This window comes from Volvox carteri (assembly GCF_000143455.1).
Source record: "Volvox carteri f. nagariensis unplaced genomic scaffold VOLCAscaffold_16, whole genome shotgun sequence".
Lineage (NCBI taxonomy): Eukaryota > Viridiplantae > Chlorophyta > Chlorophyceae > Chlamydomonadales > Volvocaceae > Volvox > Volvox carteri.
This window is the reverse complement of record NW_003307559.1, coordinates 1,191,593-1,207,841: the sequence shown is the minus strand read 5'-3', so window position 1 is coordinate 1,207,841 and position 16,249 is coordinate 1,191,593. Positions and strand designations below refer to the sequence as shown.

Genomic DNA, 16,249 nt, shown 5'->3' with positions numbered 1-16,249 from the left:
TGCCCTCACGAGGCTTCTCAGAGTTATGTTGTATGTTGCATAGGACATCTCCTGCGCCGCAAGGCCAAGACTGGCCACGTGGCTGGAGGTCGACGTTTAGCGGTTGGTAGTACGTGCTAACCCATGGCATGGCGGACCATGCTTGTTGCGGAGAGAGATAAACTTAGCCTGTGGCCCGTTCCAAGCTGTAGAGAATGCAAGGTTACGTGATGTTACAAGCTGGCGATATCGTAAGGTCCAGACGAGACATGAGGCTCTAAAGTGCGAGGTCCAGCATAACGTACCAGCGCGCACAATTGGTGATTTGGAGTTGATGATTTTCACCAACATCACGATTTGTGAAAATCGGACCTGGCGTTGTGCAAACTGAATCTGATTCAGTTTCGTGGGCCTGATTCAGGCCCACGACCGACCACACCCGACAGCTTACATGCAGCTTCCTTCCCACACTCCGTAGCCTAATAAATGTGTATTACGTTGTGATGGACGTGGTCCATGGTTGTAGCTTACCTTGACCCATTGGTCAAGGTCAGCTACAAGGTTGGCAACCTGCAGCAGAAAACAACCCTGCCTGCTTGAGCCGTCTCCTACTTTGACTTGTGTAATCAACGTAACAATTTTAAGTGTTTGCCTGTCGATCAGACCGCGTGGGTTCCGGAGCCAGGAATCTGCACCGTATACGGATCTATCCTCTCGGCCCCTTTCGTCCCGGACTAAGTAACATTAGGAACAGTCGTTACAAGTTAGCATTAGGAACAACTACCCTCCTTTGCACCGAAACTCGGTCCGGGTGCTCATAACAGCCAGCGCCTTGGCGCGCAGGCACCAAAGCTAGTTGGTCCGTCTGTCGCATATTGTACATAAGCGAATGATCATTCTACATGTCAGTTTATGTTTGGGGACCCTTGCCTTGCTCAAGAGCACCGGCAGGTCTTCACCAATTTGGAACCAAGGATTAATTAAGACCGACTTATCCGAGACGCCCTCCCCAAAATGCGCACGTGAAAGCAAATTTCAGACGGTCTTGTTTGCAATCACCGGAAAGCAAATCACCAATTGTGCGCGCTGGTACGGTAGTCATGCATTCTATAAAAGCCAACCTACATGTTTTTTTGACAGTGCGTACGTCGCGATAGTATGTGTTCTAGCCCAGGGCTCCCTGCTTTAAGCCGCTGGCGGCAACCTTGGTGTAGGCTTGGTATAGGTGGCCCTCGGCCCGAGGGCCCCCCGGGTACTTGCGCCTGCCTGGCTCCCGCTGGAGTTTGCGTGCGTTTCGGCTCGCGTTGAGGGTTGGCTCCTCTTCTTGTCCTCGCACCCTGTCCGATAGTCCGGGTGTACGCTGTGCCCTTTCTTTTTTTTGAGGGCATGGGAATTTGTGGACTTTTTGGTACTTGCGAATCCACGGCTCCCTGCTTTTTGCTGGGAGTACGTGGCCTCGGTTAGTTTTTTTGTCAACCGCTGGCATGTACGGCTACGGTGACGTGTATCGGTTCCCTGTCCCCTTTGTAATGATTTCATCCTAAGTAATAGTATTGGAGCTGTGCGTGATCTAAATTTGACGAACTAAGCTACTCGGTAGCTCGGATAGGAAGCGGCCAGGTAGGAGGCGAGAGCAGATGAGAGCTTGAGAAGTAGGAGTGGGATGCTGATCTAAATAATTAGTCCCATGCAGGCAGAACCCAAAAATCTTCGCGTGGTCCTAAGTGTACGGCGATTTCCCTTGCATGTAGCATGGTAGTGACGTCGTCATTTGACGGAAACCATCGAGTACGACGATGCGTGCCCGGCGCGTGCCTCTTGGTCGTCGGAACTCCTTGTTCGATATAATTTGAGTCTCGTGACAGAAGTAATCCCAAGCTTTTGCAAGGGATAGTTTACTAGCGTATTGCTGTCTTGTCTGCTAAGGACACTTCAGTCCTGCCCGGAGACGACGCCTTGTATGCTACACAAATCGACCTAATCACGTTTTTATTCTTTTAGGTGTTTACCAGGGAATTTAAAATCTTCTGTCCTGGTCTGTTGCCATGTCTCCACCGCATCGTGCTCTTTACCCACGGGCAAGTCCGGTGGCGCTTACATGCAGCCCGCATCGTCCGGTCTGTCTGAGCAGACATAAAAGCAGCTCCAAAGCCGCGCCTTCGCTGCCGCCAAATCGGTCACCACAATGTTCCGACTTGAGCAGGTCGGTATGCCGCGCAGGCAAGCAGGAAAGAAGCAGGAGGTATACGATTTTCATCACTTACTTGGTGAACATGTGTTACGTAGGCCGGCGTTTGCGCAATCGCCTTACCCGTTGATGGAGCTCAGGAGCGCACCGGCCGGCGGCACTGCCTTGTCCAAGAGCGTGAATACCAGCAGCAAAGGAGCTGGCCTGGCTATAGGGAGTCACACCTGGCTGCCCTCCTGCGTACGCCACATCGTCTCCGCGCTCGGGCAGCAGGGCCGGGGCCCCATGTTACAGCTTGTCTTCAGCAGCCACAGCGGCAGCGGCAGCGTGCAACACCGCTTCGAGTCGACGTCCATTTCCCAGTCCCTTGCTGATAACCCTCAGGTACCACCCTATTTCAGCTGCCGCGCACTGGTCTATTCTGGTTCTAGTGCCGGGGATAGAGGTTCCCGCGAAGCGTCATTTGCGGATTCGAACGGCACCCAGATCGATCTGTCCTCAGTTGGAGGCACTGAGGAAATGTGCACAGAGCCGCTGGGGGCTAATATATCCTGTCGCACCCTGTGTCGTCATACTCTCCTGTAGTCTCTGAGGGTCGGGGAAGGGAGCGGCAAAGGACTTTTCACTTTTCGAGAAGCAAAATGATGAGAAGACATGAAACGAGAAACCAGCGATGGTTTCTAGAAATGGAGCTGGGTGTCGATAACACCCCTGGGCGCAGGAAACCCAACCGAGTCACCGAACTCGTCACTCAACACCAAGTTCCTCTCCCTAATTTTATTAGGACGATTGGCATGTGGGCCACTTGGCTGGGTTTAGAAGTATCGTACGTTGATCCGCCAAACTGCGCGTGTGTGCTAAACTCAAGCATACATGCGTGCCGTCCTCACCGCACCTCCGCTCGCCTCGCCTTGCCTTTACTCGCCTGCACCTCTGCTGCTGGCCCTCCCCCGCGCTGCCCCGTCACAGAGGTGGCCCGAGCTGTCCTCCCGAGTGCGCAGCAGCGGCGCCAACGGCCTTGTGCTAGTTCGACCAATTTCCTCCCCAGACAAGCATTGCGTATACGCCGCGGCAGCAGCAGCGGCAACGGCGGTGGAGACGACGACGACGACAACGACCAGAACGGCATCGGCGGTGGAGGCAACGTCCGCTTCGGGTCGCCGACTGGGCTTCCAATCCACTGCGACAACATTAACACCAACACCACCAGCAGCACCTCAGCCTTCTTCACCGTCGACAGGAACTTGCTGCTCGACTTCAACGCCGCTGTGCAGCGACACTTACAACGAGTGCGAAGATATCAGCAACGTCGCTGACGGGTCTAGCACTCTTCGTTCTACATTACTACGCTCCGCCGCCGCCGCCGCAGCCGCCGCCTTTCCAGCGCCGCCGGCGTCGCGGCCTGACGACGACATTGAGATCATCGTGGGTCAGGTGGGCACATGCTGCAGCGGCGAATCTGCATCACCTGCGCCTACCCCCCATCACCATTCTCATCATCAACAACAACAACTCGAACAACAGCAGCAACATGGTTATCAAGGACAGCAGCAAGCCCAGCAGCGGCAGGAGCAGCATCGGCCCCAACTCGCCGCGACAGCTGCTACTGCTTTAGCGGCTGTAGTCCCACCGACTCGCAGCAGCACGTTGCCTCAAGGAGAGGTTTGCGACGCAGGTGGCCCTACGCAGTACTACGGGTTGGTCGTACAGGGCAGCCTAGTCAGTGAGGCGGATGGCTGCTGGGTCTTAAAGACCACCCGCAGCGATGCCGGGGGGGCCGGCCCGGGCGGCTTGTGCACCTGCACGCACTTTTCTCTTACGCGGGTGTGTCATGGACAGCCCCTGTACACGCAGCTTCGTGACGCATGGCTGGTGCGGTGATGATGATCATGATCATCATGATCATGGTGGTCATGATAACGTTGGTGGGTGCTGTAGAACGGTGTGCGTCCGGCATTATGCGTATATTGGTGCGATAACAATTAGGGCTTGGCTGGTGCGTTGCGCACCACCACCGGGTGTATCTTGGCAATGCTTGACTTGCACGGCAGTAGATACGGCATACAGTGGTCATCACCATATTAGCGGTAAATCTGAGTTTTGAGGTCATTGTGGCGCCCATGTGGTGGAGGTGTGTGGCAAGGGCGCCGCTCGTGGCGGTGCAGCAATGCGCTGCCAGACTCGGTGCCGGTGCGATGGATGGTAGGTCCAAACCGGCTGATGACTAACTCGGTACCCTACCCAGCACTAACCCAACAGTGTCGTCGGTGCTCACGTCCATCGTGTGTTGTCATCCGTGTGTGCTTCGGGGGAAGCGGAGCCAGCTCCTTTTGTACTTTTTTGTTGTGTTGTTGTGTCTCGGGAATGCTGCCGAAGGTAAGGTGACACAGTGGTTTGAGGTGTTCTTAATGAATTTACTGTACCGTGACGACGGAAGTCCGGTATTGGTGGCTTGGCGTGTCAGGCTGCTGTGGAGCTGAGTGGAGCAACTGAAAAGCGACGGCGCCAGTTCTGAGGGCCCTAGGGGCGGTGGTCGCCCTCCTCTTGTGGAACGGGGGCATCTCAGGATGTGTGTCTGTATATATACATGAATGTATCATGTGTCACCTGTTTTGATAGAAAGCGCTGTGGCTCTGTATTATTAAAAAGTGCTGTGGTTATGGGCTTGTGTGAGGAGCTGCTGTACATGTGGCGGTGTTGGTGGGTGTGGGGGCCAGGGGAAGGAGGTGCGAGGTGCTTGCTACCCTATTTATAGCAACAGTTAATCGATTCCCTAGCGTTCTTGATGCGAGCCATTTGTTTTCTTAGCACTGCTCGAGTGCGGCGACGTACGTTACCGTGAGTGACGTCGACCAGGTGAATGTGGTGGTGTCGTGGATTCCTTTTTCGTTTCTGTACGATATGATGTGCGATATTTTTGCCCTTTTTTGCAGTGCCTGGTCTGATCTGATGAGCTAGATTACGTTAAGAGTAATAATTCACTTCCATGCTTACGAGAGATGACCATTTTTTGGTTGCTGGATGCACATGCAGACGTACATACAAACGCACAAGTCAACGTTTACAGGTGCGGTGTCTGGTTGGAGGTTGAAAAGTCACACCATGGTTTAGGTAGATTTTCATGCATATGTTGTATTTAAAGCTATTATCCAGTTGAGTCTGTATACGTGTGTGTTTTGTTGTGTTACATGGGAAGATACGGCAGCTTAGGAATGTCAATAATAGATGTGGCCTGTTGGCTCGGACCTCAGACACTTCCTACAGGGCCGAGCGCATGCGCATGTCTACATGACGCAAAACTGGTGTCGTCCATCGATCGCACAGGTGCAGAGCGGATTGGATTACTACTGCTTGACAACATCGTAAAGAAGTATAACAGTACTTGAACAAAGCCAGGTAGTGAGATGAGTCTTTGTAATTCTTGCAACACTTCCTTTATTGTGTTGGTAATCTGTTCCTCAATAGACAGGGCTATGTTTCGTTTAGCTGCACTCTCTGCTAGGGGGGTTGTGCCAGGCGGAATGCCCGTATGCGATGCCCTCTGTACCACGTGCCCTTCCCACGGCGGACAGGAGGTAATGCGTATGTGTGAGCGGCGTTTGAGGTGGCGAGGCGCATTGCCGTGTGCTTAACTACAGCCGCCAAAATCGAGTACCGAAGCGAAACCTTGTTGCAAGAGTAGAAACAGTCTACAGTGTTTCGACCATGTTAATGGGAAAGACGATAACAGTAAACAAAAGGTGTGAAAGGGTACCGGCATCAATGGTACGGTGCGTTAAGAGTTTTTAACAGTGTCGTACTGCTCTTAACACTTTTAGCTTCGAAACCCGGTTTCGAAGCGAGGTCGTTGCCGTCCCGCTTTTTCCGCCGTCTCCAACTCAAAGCCAATCCCGGTATTCCGTTGCGGACTTCAGTAATATCATTCGCTGTGCTTGCTTGAGATGCGCCAATCGATTCAAGCTTCAGAGCGGCGCCGAAAACGCGAAAGAGCGACTGAAGCCGTACCAACGAAACTTTTCTTCTGCATCGCATGCAAATGGCATAAAGAGCTAGCCACCTAGCAATACATTTCATAACATAAACAGCCGCCCGGCGCTAGCTTTGCGAGAACGTGGAGTCAAGTGGTGCGTGAATATTGATGCCGCCGTCAATATAGTGCGGCTAATGGTGACCTGATTTGCCCTGGTAGGTATCGGCGCATCAGTGGCCCGCGTCTGCGCCGTGGCAAGCACGTATTCGCTCATGCGACGTGCACGAGCAACGATGGTATCGGAAAGTAGATATAGCCACAGGGAACGAAATACACTACATGCGTTGGCGAAGGCTGCAATAGGCGAATACGTAAGACACTGGTGCAGGAGGGGGGTTTCCATGCAGGATGGGAGTACGGCGCTGTAACCGAGACCCACAAAGTGCGGTGTTCACACAGTTTGATTTTGTAGTTTATGCAGCCTGTGTTGTGGAGTATCGAAGAAGTAATCGCGGCATTGTTAGCGGCAATGTGTGGGATTTCTTGCAAATAATAGCGACACTAACTTTCCAGCCCAAAGGATGACTGCTTTGGCTTTCGATGTGCGGTTGAGTGTGTAAGTAGTTCAGCTCATGCCCTGGGCACTTTTTCATAGCACTTCTGTCGTGTCGTCGCAACCGGCATTGTGAGTAACAGATGCTAAAGCGACATTCTTTGGGAACTCATAATGCTAATGCATTATTTTCTCTCTATAGGGGGACTATGTGCAGCTGCAGCTCTGCGGATGGTGATGATTCGTTCGCTAGGGCTGACCTGACCGACGACTTGCTAATGCACGTATTTCAGCTCCTTGCGATGGCCTTTGGGCCTGATGCACAAGCAGCTTGTCCGCAAGCTGCAGGTCGGCACTTCGCATGGTTCCGTCGCACTTTGCCCATTGTCTGCAAGCGCTGGAACGCTTTGTTTGGCGCCGGTGGCAAATTTCCCTGGAACTCCGTTGTAATCTCTGTCGATGCGGAGATGCCCCGGAGGCGGCGACATGATGCTGGAAGCTCCCTTCCCGCAAGTCACGGAGTCGCGGGCTCTTCACCGCCGACCACCGGATCCTCTCTCCTTTTATCTTTCGGCAGAACTTCTCTTTCAGCCCTTCCAAAGCTTCGAAGCAAAGTGGTGGTGCAATGGACAGAAAGCCACGGCGGCGCCATGCAGCACCTGATGTTGGACTTGGGCTCAGCCCCAAGTCACGACTTCGAGGGCAGTCGTGCCCTGGACGCCCTGCTGAGGGCTGCCAACCGCGGAGCCCGGGGTCTGCGTACTCTGCGGCTGATTTGGCCTGACGGTGCGTGTGGGGGTTAGTTGGGGAGTGGCGGTTGGTGGCCGGGAGGTGTACATACCCAGTGTGTATGTGGGTGTGTGTATGTGCCACTGAGCCACGTGCACGGGCAGGATCTGGCGAGTACGGCATCTACGAGGTCGTGTGTCTGTATGTGTGTGTATGTGTGTATGTATGTATTTGTTACATATCGATCCGGGCCTGACGCTGGCCAGGGGCACCTAACCGTGTACCCGGGGGGCCGCAGAAGCACGCTCCTCGTTGTGCGGGGAGAGCGGCGTGAGGGGCCACTATCCCCTAATACTGATCGACCGAGGGCGCGCGACCCTGTGCCCTGACCTCGTGTGTGTGTATGTGTGTGTGTTACATATCATCTCACCGGAGGTTCTGACACGGGCGTTCCCCCTCTTCCAGAAAGGCGGTGCAGCACTGCCGTACCTGACAATACGGATACCTCCGCTGGCACTGACACTAACCAGCCAGCCTGTGGTGGAATTGGAGTTGCCTGACTGTGACCCCCAACGGAAAACTAACCGCCTCTGGAAGCACCTCCGCTCCGGAACCACCAGTTTTAAGGTTGGGGAATAAACCATCCCATCCGCCTCTTGCTCAGAACCTTCGGTAGAGCCTGGTATGTCCGTCCGTACGTCCGTAACCGCTTACACGGCGACATCTGTACCTAACACAATACGAGGCGCGTTCTATCTGTGTGTATGTGTGTATCTGCAAGTATGTATGTAAGCAAGTCAGAGGTTTATCTCCAGCTCGTACATGTGTGTTTTCCTTACGGGTTTAGGAGACGCGGGGTAGCCCGGGGGGGGAGGGAAGATGGCGACCACACACGTGTATGAGTACCCGGAAACAATTTCCCCTCCTCCCTCCCCCCTCCCTCTTCCTCCTTGCAGCAGCTTCACTCGTTCGTGGTTCGACTTTTTCCCTCCCTCCCCTGCGTTCTCCTCCCCCCCACCCCTCCTCCCCACCTCTCCCACCACCTCCCCATCTCTCACCCGTCCTCACCCCCTTCAGGCGCTGGCGGGCAAGACTCGTACGAGATGTTAGGTCGACTGCGGGGTCTCTGCGAATTACATGTCGACGGATTACAACAGGCAAGAGGGCGGGAGCGGGGGAAAGGGGGAAAGTGCGTCATGTGATGACGGACGGACAGACAGACAGACCGACGGATGGACGGACAAACGAACTGATTGAGAAACTGACCACGCTGGCTCCCTTCGCCTGGTTCCGTGTTATTGGTGGCCAAGGAGGAGGGGAGGAAGGTGGAGGAAGGTGGAGGAAGGGAGGACGAGGGGAATTTGGATTTGATTTTAGGGTTTAGTGCTTCAAATGGGGTTTAATGCTCACCTATTTAATTGGTGGTCTCCCATTAGGATGGATCGTTGGAGGAGCGAGTGTGGGGGGGTGGGGGAAGAGTGTGTGTGCGTGTGTGTGTTTTGCGTGCTCCTGTCGCGGTGGCGTGTGGTATCTGAATGGCGCTGCGTAGCTAAGTTGGTGTATTTGTTTTGTTTCACTTCCGCGTGCACGTGCATGTGCAGGGCTTTCTGGCCGGCACCCTGCCGTACCTGTCCGGTCTGACGTGCCTTACGCGGCTATCCTTCACACCCAAGGTATGCTGGTGATATGTATGTATATCCGTACAGTGCTGTACCTCCTGTATCCGAATGGGCACCGCAGCTGCTGTAAATGCCGCCATACCAATTGCTGGTATTGGTGGTGGCACTGGCGATGGTGGGTGCAAAGTCCTGTCACTGTTGTGACACATCTGTTGTTTTGTCGGTAAGAGAGGGGTCCCCCGTTTCCATACACACACACGCACAGACACAGACACGACACCACCTTCGAGGGGTGAAAGTGAAAGAGACGGTAAAAGATGTTAACATCATGCAAATGGAAGAAAAATGAAGTTAACTAAGCTAACTCTGAATGACGGGGTGTAAGATGTTGTCGTATTCCAGCCCTTAAGTTGCATCGTACGGCATGTTGCTTGTTATTTCGCCGTACACGACTTCATATCCCCCCAATACACACTCTCACACGCAGACGTTCCAGTTCCCTGTGACGGTGCCGGCCCTCCCGATGAACCTTAGAGCGCTGCACCTGTCCAATCTGTGGATCAGCAGGTGGGGGGCAGGGGAGGGGGAGGGGAGTTTCATCGGGAGTTTCATCACCATCGTCACCATCATCATCATTATTATTATTATTATTATTATTATTATTATTATTATTATCAGCAGCAGCATCATTATCACACCATCATTATCGGTCGTACGTGATTTTGTTCCGCCTTTCCCATCATCTGCCTCAGGCTGCCAACCGTTTCAACCGCCGCCCCCCAACTAACCGAGCTCCGTCTCGTCCAATGTCATTTGGTGGAGGGGCTCCTGGCCTCCCTGGACAGCTGCTCCTCACTGAGGGAACTTAGATTGGATGGGAGCAGACTGACGGACTCCAGGGGGGACTCGAAACCTTGGGAGGCGGCAGTACCGGCAGTAGCAGCCGGCGGCGGCGGCGGGGGAGGGGGGAGCGCAGGTGGCTGGCCATTCTGTCCTGCGTTGCGCGTGTTGGGTTTGGCGGAATGCGGTTTGCGAGTGCTGCCGGCGGCGGTGCTGCGGGCCTTCCCTGGACTTGAGGTTCTTGACTTATCTAACAACCAGGTGGGGCTTATGGCGGTGTGGGAGGGGAGGGGGTTACGAGCGGCAATGGAGATGAGCGGGGGGGGAGGGCGGGGGGTTGGGAGGGATGTAGACGGGGTGGCTGGTAAGGGAGATAGACGAGGTGGGACGGAGGGAGGGAGGGAGGGAGGGAGACGAGGGAGGGTGCGCATTGAGAATCAGCACCTAGGTGGTGGGGGAAGGCTTATGTCCCATGTGTGTATGTATGTATGTGTGTGGTGTGGTGTGTTTGGGTCGACTGCCCCGGGAGGTGAAAGAGTACGGCAAACACGTGGAAGTGGCCTCACAACGTGTATTATCGTACTCTTCCTTATTTTCCAACACCACAACACAGACGTATGACAAGCTTTTCTTTACTTTACTACTGCCTTTTGCCTGACTGCTCATGTATTCAAGTCCCCACTTCCTGTACGGCGCATGTGATTTTACCCCCTCATCTCCCTTCCCCTACCTAAACCCCTGCGTGCCCCTCCCCTCCCGTAACCCCTCCCCTTCCCTAACCCCTCCCCTCCCCTAACCCCTCCCCTCCCGTAACCCCTCCCCTTCCCTAACCCCTCCCCTCCCCTAACCCCACCCCTCCCGTAACCCCTCCCCTCCCCTAACCCCACCCCTCCCCTCCCCTAACCCCTCCCCTCCCCTAACCCCTCCCCTAACCCCTCCCCTCCCCTAACCCCTCCCCTCCCCTAACCCCTCCCCTCCTCACAGAGTCTGGGGGGTGCCGTGGGGGCCCCGGATGCAGCCGCCCGGACCGCCGCCGCCGCCGACTGTCTGCCCCTGGAGCTCAGCCAGCTTACCTGCTTGCGGGAAGTACGGCTGGCCAAGTGCGGCCTGACTGTCGTACCGGCGGCGCTACTTGCCGTACCCTCCATCACCTCCCTGGACTTGTACCACAACTCCTTGTCAGCGCTGCCACTGGCGCCCCCCTGGCCGGTGGGATCCGTGGCTGGGCCAGCATTCCCCTCCTCCTCCCCCACCCCTACCACAGCCACCACTGCTGCAAGCGCTACTGCTACTGCCACTGCTACTGCTACTGCGAGCACCGCCACAACCTATTCGTGGTTTTCCGCTTCCGCGTCCCCGCGGCCGATCCCGGCGGCCAGCGCCGCCACGAATCACCAGAATAACAATATTAGCTATGACAACAATAACAACAACAACACTAACAATAATAACAGCTGGTCGGCTTCCTCCTCACAGTCTTTGCTGGTAAGTGTGCAATTTGCCGTATAGATAGTACGGTACGGTGCCGTACGGTACGGTAATGCAGCCATTCGATGTAGATGGCGTGGAGGGAGGGGGAACCTCCGAGGGGAGGACGGGACAAGGTTGAGATGGCGGCGGTGTAATCGTTCTGTCATACCTTTGTCTGTCTGTCTATCTGTCTGTCTGTCTGCAGCTTGGGGATGTGTAATATGATTGTGAAGAAGAGCACATCAAAGATATATGAATATCAGCCGCTATCGCACCAACCACCTGAAAAGTCCGAAACTTGCAATTTCTGGCCCATCGAGTATATACCACACCCCATATATCAATAAAACAGATCTAAAACCCTAAACCCTAAAACCCGCCACGTGTCACCCTCCCCGTTGCTCCTCTCCCCAGATCGGCTCTCCCCAGAATCATCGCAACTTGAGCACCGCCTCAGCGCCCATTACGACACAACCGCCACCACAACCACCGGCCCAACTACCACAACCACCACCAGCAGCAGATGCAGAAAGAGGAGGTGCAGCAGCAGCTGCAGCAGCAGGAGGGGGTTTCGGAGCGGGTTCGAATGCAGGGCCAGGACCCAGCACTTCCGCCAGTGGCAATGCTACTGCTACTGCTCCGACGACGACGACGGCTGTATCCACCACAACCACCATAACCCACGTGGGAGGTTCCCCTCCGTCAACACTGTACGGCGGCGGTGGCGGCGGCGACGGCGGTATGGGGAGGATAAGGCCGCCGAGGGTCAATGGCGCGGCGGCAGTAGCAGCAGCACCAGCAGCCGTCGGGCCGATGGCGGGGCGCACTGGGGTTGCTGCTGCTGCTGCTGCTGCTGCTGCTGCTGGAGGTAGTGGTGGAGGAGGTGGTGGTGGTGGAGGTGGTTATGCGCAGTTTGCTGATGGGTTGGAGGTTCTAAACATCGCGGGGAATCGCTTCACTTCCTGGCCGCAGGTAATTGGGGTTGGGGGGGGCCCGACACTGGGGGGTGAGGTCGAGGGGGGGGAGGGGGGAAAGAGGGGGCCAAACCCGGCCGGCAGCCGCCTGCGGCCGTAACCCCCTAATGCCCCAAGGCTCCATTTTCTCCATTATTGTACAGCACCGCAGCGTACGGCACCGCTGGCCATCGGTGCCGGCTCCCCTCTTTCCACCTCCCCCCCCGGCCCCCTACCCCCTCCATACAAACCCCTTTGTATTCCGCAAACCCCTTTCCCCGGGGCATAGGGACCTCGGGCACTTATGCGACCCCTTCCTTTCCACGTCTCTGATTTCCCTCCCATTGGCCCGTTACAGCAGTCTCCCCCTCCCGCTCCACCCTCTAACCGGCCCCCTTGTTTTCCCTTTCTCCACCTCCCCCCCACCTCAACACACCTAAGGGTCTTATGAATTGCTCCCGCCTTCGCGAGCTGGTGGTGGGGGAGCTGCTGGTGGCGCGAGCCGGGGTAGGAGAGCTGGAGAAGACTTTTTGCAGGGGAGGAGGAGGAGGAGGAGGAGGCGGCAGCTTCCCGCAGCTTCCTCATCTGCAGGTGTTGGAAGTGCGAGGTGATAGTTTTGAGCCCCAGGCGGTCCGCAATTTGCTGGGGCTGCAGCGGGCAGCTGTGACCGCGGGGCGGCCCCGTGTGGTGGTGTCGGGGGGGGAGGAATGATTTGGATGGGGGTGGGTGGGTGGGTGGAGAGCGCGAGTTGTACGTACGGCAGTGGGTAAATACACACTTTGCACGTGTCGTGTCGTGTCAGGTGTCCAGACACTCCCCCCCCAGCTCGCTTGAACATCCTCCCCAGCAGCGACCGTGTATTATGACCGGGTTACGGCTGCATGCGGATGAACCCTCTCCCCGGTTGGGTGGTAGAGGGCTGGAAAAGGGGCAAAGGGGAGCCAGAAGGGGGAAGGGGGGCCCGACACGACAACTAATCTTACCACCACCACCACCACCACCACCACCACCAGCTGGTGCTGCAGTAGGAGTAGGAGCGAACACGTCTTATGGGAGTGTTAGTCGTAGATTGCGTGATATATATACAGTTGTTATGGAATCGTTAGCCGTATGTATGTATGTATGTTTGTTTGTATGTATGTATAGCTGGGAATGTCGCTTCCGTCAAGGTGCATAACCGGAGGAGGAGTCTGTGGGGGTGGCTGGTGGAAGGGGAGGAAGGGATGTCGTACGCACGGGTGTGCGGGCGGTTGTAATGGGTTTGTAAATACCGAAATTCCCCGGGGGAGATGCGGTTGGTCCGTCCGTAGTGTGTGGTGTGTGCATGTATATATTTGATACATATGTATGTATGTGCGTGTGCAGGCACTGAGTAAATACGCGCGTGTGGTTGTGTGTGTGTGTGTGTGTATTGATTGCTGCCGCAGGATCCGGTCCCCAGGGCCCCCAGGGCTGCATGGAGGAATCGGTCACAACTATCAAACGATGTTTTTGTGTTTTGCGCGCAGCTTTGTTCTCCTTGCTCCCACCTTGCACTTCCCCGCGCCTTGCCAGCTGAGTGTCATTGCTCTTGCTGCCGCTGCTGCCGCAATCACTAGTGCTACTGCCACTACTACTGTTGCTGCTACTGCTACTGCTACTGCTATTGCTGCTACTGCTACTACTGCAGTGATTGTTCATTTCCTGCTCGGCAGCTTTCTGCTGGTGATAGTTGTGACATATTGCTCGTTCGTACGTCGATACATCCATTCGTACATACCTCCTTACACTGGGTGGGGCCAGGAAAGCGCCGTACGCGAAGGGATACCCTCCCACGCAGCGCTCTTTCAGCCCTTCTTTCAGCACCTACACTTTCTTCACAACAGTGTTGCAACTAAGCTCAAGGAGGAGTCTGGTCGGAATATGGATTTTTTGGACGATACTGGCATTTTTTGTTTGGTATGTTGTTATTTTATATTTTGGTTCGTTCGCTGCCTTGTACAGGTAATATTTGCTTGCTGTATGGGGGGGGGAGGAGGTGGGGATGGCGGGCCAGTTGAACAGCGGACCCCTGGTATAGAGGTGGCTCCTAACGGCCCCTAATGCGCTCGGGGCGCTCAAAGCACCAAGTTATGTGTTTTGCAGTGAGGTCGGGATTGGGGAGGTGGGAGGGGGAAGGGGGGAGGGGCCACTACTGAATGCGGGTTTTCGCTGTAAGTTGTACGGCCCAAATTGTACCTCAATTAGTAATATACGATGTAATGCATAATACATTACTCGTACAGAGTACGGTCGTGCCAATCGTACAGTCGTATGTGTCGTACACAACGAGTCACACGCCAAACATGTCGTATTTTCAATATGCCTTCGGTTGTTGTAACTGTTTCCGTTTCCAACGAAGTGTCTTAGCATTTGTAGGCGTAGCACCGTTGGCGGGGAGAGAGATCATGGCCGCGCGCTCGCGAGCCATCGGCCCTCCTGCAGAGTCCTATTCCACGTGCTGTGTTCGGGTTAGTTAGTTATGTTCGTTGCTATCAGCTCAGGTTTGCTGTTGTATGTTTCACCGTCGATGCATATTCCCAAACCGATTGTGTTGAACAATAAAAAGTATTGCGGAGTTTGATTGATAAAGGTTGAGCCAAATGTACTGCTGCGGCTTGATCCACATTCTGAGTTATTAGGATTTACAAAAAGGTGAGGTTAGGGCTTTTCCGGAAGAATGTTGGGGAAGGACTGCAGGAAGGGCCGACGAAAACCGAGAGGGGGAAAGGAAGGGGCGTTTTTTAATTTGATTGTTGTGTACTGCGGTTGGTCCCGAGGGCGGCAGGTTTTCATGCACGTGTGGGTAGCTGGCTGCAGGGACGAAAGCAGGCAGGATGCTGAGTAGGTGGAGCGGTTTCCTTGCTTCTGGTCGGCTGCAGGACATGTTTTGGAAACGCGGCTCTTCTGCTTCTTCCTCCTGTTCTTCTCTGTTGTTCGGTACGCTGGTGCTACTAGCCACCGCATGCGCGCTCTCGTTTAATGCATTTGGCGGTTCAGAGCGCTATGGTTTCAGCAGCGGAGCTCTTATTACAATTTTACCCCACGAATGTAAGTATGAAAGGTGCCGTGACGCGCAAACCCGTTGCCTTGGCCAGCCACGGAGGTCAGAGCTGTTCGCATCTGTGTTCGGCAGGATTCGGCAAGGAAAACGGGCAAGACATATCTTCCCTAAGAAAATAAAAATTATTGTATTTTGGTCCTAAGCTGACACGAAAAGCAGAAGCTAATGCGAGCAAGCGGGTCGGATTGCGGACCCTATAATGGCAGTAGCCTTTCAGCTGGCTGCAGCCCGCGACGCGGAAATTGTTATCCTGTCCGCATGCCACCAGGGGCTGCAAATTGCGGTAAGAGAAATATATGGTGAACACAAATATGCTCTGACGTGCAGGTTAGTCAAGTGTTCAGTGGTAACCAGCCTCAAGGATATCTTTCGCACCGAGATGCTTTTTTTCAAGCGCTTGGGCATACTCATGTTGTTTTACGATATGTTTACCATATGTTTACGTAGTTGTCAGCTCTTCGCCTGGGATAATTGTCTGGTTGCGCAAATCGTGATCGCGATGTGTTACTACACTGGCCCAGCTGCAACAAAGAGCTTAAACACACCGACTACTTGCAAAGGTAAGATTATAGATTACCTGTATAAACCGATAACCATTGGTTTTCGCCGGTAGCAAGGGGCATCAACCACATCGTACAAAGCGGCGAAGGGATGGCCATTTAAGCATAAACACGCGGCTCAGTTTTCACAGAGCAAGCGCAAGTCTTTCGGTATGTACAGAAAGTAGAGCTTTAATATAGGTCCAAGAACACACCGCGCAAAATTGTCGAGTTCGCACCTGTGTGCGCGTCTGACCTCAACGCGATTCAGCCTTAAGGCCCTTAAATAGGCCGTTTATTTGAGATTGTGTTGTTGATCAAAGTTCT

General features: G+C 54.6%; 1 protein-coding gene across 1 annotated transcript; it reads left to right on the top strand.

The window, feature by feature from the left end:
* Positions 1 to 2,164: 2,164 nt before the first annotated feature.
* Positions 2,165 to 13,012, top strand: VOLCADRAFT_90329 (uncharacterized protein; the record flags this gene model as incomplete). Its single annotated transcript, XM_002949924.1, has 19 exons — positions 2,165 to 2,182; positions 2,438 to 2,551; positions 3,139 to 3,456; positions 3,537 to 3,601; positions 4,007 to 4,163; positions 4,222 to 4,298; positions 4,413 to 4,543; positions 5,201 to 5,234; positions 6,893 to 7,476; positions 8,084 to 8,199; positions 8,376 to 8,386; positions 8,497 to 8,608; positions 9,021 to 9,092; positions 9,526 to 9,605; positions 9,791 to 10,139; positions 10,863 to 11,087; positions 11,355 to 11,363; positions 11,866 to 11,928; positions 12,743 to 13,012. 19 exons carry the CDS (start codon positions 2,165 to 2,167, stop codon positions 13,010 to 13,012), a joined length of 2,805 nt encoding a protein of 934 aa, XP_002949970.1.
* Positions 13,013 to 16,249: the final 3,237 nt, after the last annotated feature.